The 4,313-nt window shown below is 44.1% G+C and overlaps 1 protein-coding gene across 1 annotated transcript; it reads right to left on the reverse strand.

The window, feature by feature from the left end:
• Window positions 1-254: 254 nt before the first annotated feature.
• LOC104454924 lies at window positions 255-2,496 on the reverse strand. Its single transcript, XM_039312491.1, has one exon. It carries the CDS (start codon window positions 2,077-2,079, stop codon window positions 661-663), a length of 1,419 nt encoding a protein of 472 aa, XP_039168425.1. The 5' UTR covers window positions 2,080-2,496; the 3' UTR covers window positions 255-660.
• Window positions 2,497-4,313: the final 1,817 nt, after the last annotated feature.

A 4,313-nucleotide genomic window follows, 5' to 3' on the forward strand; every position in this document is an offset into this window, starting at 1 on the left:
CTCAAGTGTCTTAAAGTGAACAGTGATCTGCCCAGAAGTACATTTAATTGCCATGGTAAACTTCCTTTAAGTAAATCACACCAGATGAATCATACATCTGTCAAAGAAGGTACCTACTACTAAAAGGTTATCCCACTAACTGTCTAGACATTAGTTATCATTATGAGGAATAATAACCATGAAACAGTTGTGGTGAATGATGTCAGATTTCTGGCAATCTTGAGAGGTTATACTATACTGTTCCAAGAACACACTATCAGTGAAATCTCCACTTCGGTTATATTCACAGTTCTAGCAAAGAACTGCAGTGAAAATATTGAAAGATCAAATAGAAGTAACATGATTGCCAATTCAACCACACAAGAAATCCATCCAGGAAAAAGTACATGACGTAGAACCATGAGCCACCGTCACAACAGGTATAAGCAATGATTGCAACTAATATACCAATGAAGCATTCTTGCAGACATATACATTGGTAAGTTTCGCCTCTTGATTGAGAATATCAACATATCGCCAGTATACACCAAAACCAATCACAGCGCTTGGTTCCTTTGTATGGTAAACGCAGAGTACACAAAGCACTGTCGGATAGGCACCACAGTTTGGCAACGGAAACTGATGCATGCAAGTAAGTTCTCCACTGATTACCACAAGATTTCATCTAAGACCCTGCACCACTGTTTCCAAGTCTCTAATTTCAAAACGCCTTCCCATTGAATCAGCATCCCTACATCTTGTTGCAAGATAAAAGAACAGCCAAGCCACCATGAAGAATACCTCCATAGTTGACTGGAAAACTGAAGCAAAAACCTTGCCTCCAACTCGTCCCAGAGCCCATCTCACAAAAGTACCACAAATTATCGCTTCCAAACACTTCAATTGAATAGCCTGATTCCACATTGTCAATACCAAGTAACAACCTTCCTTAACAATCTCCTTCCCGCTCTTCCTCGAATCGACAATGGCAATCCAAGCATCCACCACGAAAATAAAAGCAATAAATGTATCCAATAAGAACCATACAAACAAGAACGCAGAAATTTCCTTCTCAAAACCCCGAGTCCACGGCAACATAACTGAGAATGGCATCAACTTCAACCTCACAAACAGCTTGAAGAACGAGTACTGATCCTCAATTTCACCAAAATACCACAAGCCAAGCATCTGAGTCAACGCATCTCTCACTGCCCACCTCATTAAAATGAACCCAGAAAGCCTCTTGAGTCCCAATCTTGATCCTTGCCAGAGTACTCCGAGGAGCGAGCTAAACCGCCCCAAAACATTATTAACCACAGCAACAAACACGGAACCAAAAACCCATGAATATGTAACCAGAAACCCTAGAATCACCCAACCATAAGCTGCAGACAAGAAGCTCACAAGGAAAAAGAAAGCGGCAGCGTCGTGGCGACCCAGCTCTAGACCCATGATAAAGAATTGCAAGTCAACAATCCTGTCACCTCTCATCTCCTCCCTTTGCTGTTCACCATCACCATCTTCTTTCTCACCAACATCCTCATCAGACCTAAACAGCCGATCATCCACTCTGAACTGGACCCCAGGACGCACAATCTCAGGATACCTTAGGCCGTTATCCACGCAGTCGGGCGAGAACCCGGAGCCGGGCCTGGACACGGAGAGCATCACGAGAGTGCCGTTGGGCTGATCCCTGCGGTGGCTGCTAAAGGGGGACCGATTGGGGTCATCGTCCCCGGAGAAGAAGTCGTCGTCGAGAGTGCCGACGCGGGTGAGGTGGAGGAAGGGCCGGTGGCGGCGGCGGAGGTGGGCCGGCTGCTGGCCGGGGAGGCCGCCGCCGCCGCCGCCGCCGCCGCCGTGCTGGTGTTGGTGGGGGTGGTTCCCGGCGAGGTCGAGGCGGGAGAGGAGGGATTTGAGGGACGGGTCGCGGTCGATGTAGGCGGTGAGGAGGAAGGAGCCGTTCTCGACGAGGGTGCGGAAGGAGAAGAGGAGGAAGGAGAGGAACAGGAAGGAGATGGGGTTGGAGTTGAAGGTGGACGCCGCGTGCTTCAAGATTTGGGTGGTCGTCCGGAGGTTGCTCAGCCGCGGGTGGTCGCTCATCGCCGCCGGTTTCTTGAAAAGAGGGGAAATCGTCGGGGGGCGAAATCAAGAAAAGGGCCTCGCGATTCTTGGAGCGATCTTGATTTCTCCTGGCGGGCGGCGGCGGGTTTTCTTGGGCGAGAGTGATCTCTGGGTAATGGGCGATTTCACGCAGGGTCTTGGAATTTGGAGCTAGCTAAGCTATGGGGTTGACGGATTTGGGAATTGGAGGGCAAGAATCGAGGGGGGAGGATGTCGTGCTCGATTTTTTTACGGGCGGAGTGACCATCGATGATGGCCGAAAATTGGGATGGATGGGACGGGGTGCGATGGGAACAAGGGAGGAAGACGGGAGGAAAATGTGCGGGGAGTGGTGGGGGAGGAACATATGCCCTTCTTTCTCTGCGCAATTTGTTTCGAGAGGGGGAGGAGGGGGGTTGAAAAGGCGAAAAAATGTTTTAATAGGCTCTGCTTTATGTGGGCAGCCGCTAGAAAAAGCACGGATCTTTAAAGATTAGACATAGTTGGCAAAGAGAAATATCGAGCGCCGATTTGGAGAGAAGTTTAATAAGTGGGGGCCGCGTTGCCTTTCGATTTTAACAAAGTGCTTAGGTGTTATAAAACTTTGATATATGTTCTAATAGCATCGCCTCGACGACAATTTTAACCTTGGCACCGGTGATGCGATTTATTTTCCTATGATGGTATCGAGTACCGTCAACATATGTGGACTCCTCCACCTATCGAGTCCTGTCATCTTTAATGCAAGTTGTTTGGAGATCGTCATATGCTTGCAAATGCCTGTTGTGTTAATTGTACTAAGTACATGAACAGATGATGTGAGATGGCTATTGATTTTTGAAGTGTCCTACAATAATAACTCGATCTCGATAAGTATAGACCTCGAAGCTTAATCTACATTTTCATTATGGTCTTTGTTGCATGTTAGCAAATTTGTGAGAAGACCATTCGCAAATTTCTACAATAAGGTATAGATTTCAAGAAAGCTTTACCAGTTTCATTATGATTTTAGGATTTTGTTGCCCAAATTTCCTCTATATAATATGTGACATTCATATATTAACTCACTCAAGGTATTATCCGCTTTAACTCATCCTATACAAACCTCACGATTTTATTGTTTGGTGTACAAGCAAGCACTTTTCCAAGAGATCACCTATTTGGTAGTTCTCCAGCCTAGGATTGCTTAACTTCAGAATTTCAAAGCAAAACTTGCCATTATCTCAATATGCGCCTCATTGAATTAATTTCAGTTTTTACATATATATATATATATATATATATATATATATATATATTCCATAATTACTCTCTCCTAGTTCAGTGCACAAATCGTTCATTTTTGCCCCCTTCGTCATCCTAAGAACCTACTAGGAGCCACTCCTTATCCAAGTCCTCTTTAGCCCTAACAACTACTCTACCGAGTCGTTACATGCCCATAGCTTCTACGAGATACACCTACTAGAGGGGGTTTCGCTCTAACATCATATTATAATAATCCTAGATTAACTCACTTAATATATTGTCCACTTTGTCCCGTCTTACATCGAGATTCATGGATTTATCCTTTGGCGTGCGATCAGACACTTTTCCAAGAGGTTACTCATCCTAGTAGTGCTCTAATTTGGACTCACTTAACTTTGGAGTTCCAAAACAAAGTTTGTCCCTACGTCAAAAGGTGTCTCTATGAGTTAATTCTAATTTTTACATATATATTCCAAAATTGCTCTCCCCATATTTGGTGCACAATTTGGTTCATTCATGCCTCATTTGTCATCCTAGAAGCCTACTAGGAACTTCTCCTTGTCCAAACCCTCTCCACCCCCGGTGACCACTTGTTGCCTTGGTCGGACTGGGACCTTAGATCTAAGAGAATCTCTCCCAATTTAGTTCTAGAATAAGTACTCTACATCTAGTTTTAGTGGTGTTCACGGTTGTTTAGATGTTAAATTTATACCTGTTCGACATATTTTTGTTAAGAAGCCTTAGCGTCTCACATTTGTTAAAGATTTTGCTCACATATGTCGAACTAAATTTGCTCGACATGTTTTTATTGTCTATGTTAATGATGTTGGGAATGTCAATTATAGGTACACATTGCCAAAAGATAAAACCATAACTATAAATGGAGATCTTGATATGTGCTCATCAATAATGATGATGTGTGATTCGATGATTGGTCATTGATCTTTTTACTTGGATGTAGTCACAGATCTAATTTAGAAGGACAATGA

This window comes from Eucalyptus grandis, chromosome 1 (assembly GCF_016545825.1).
Source record: "Eucalyptus grandis isolate ANBG69807.140 chromosome 1, ASM1654582v1, whole genome shotgun sequence".
Classification (NCBI taxonomy): Eukaryota; Viridiplantae; Streptophyta; class Magnoliopsida; order Myrtales; family Myrtaceae; genus Eucalyptus; species Eucalyptus grandis.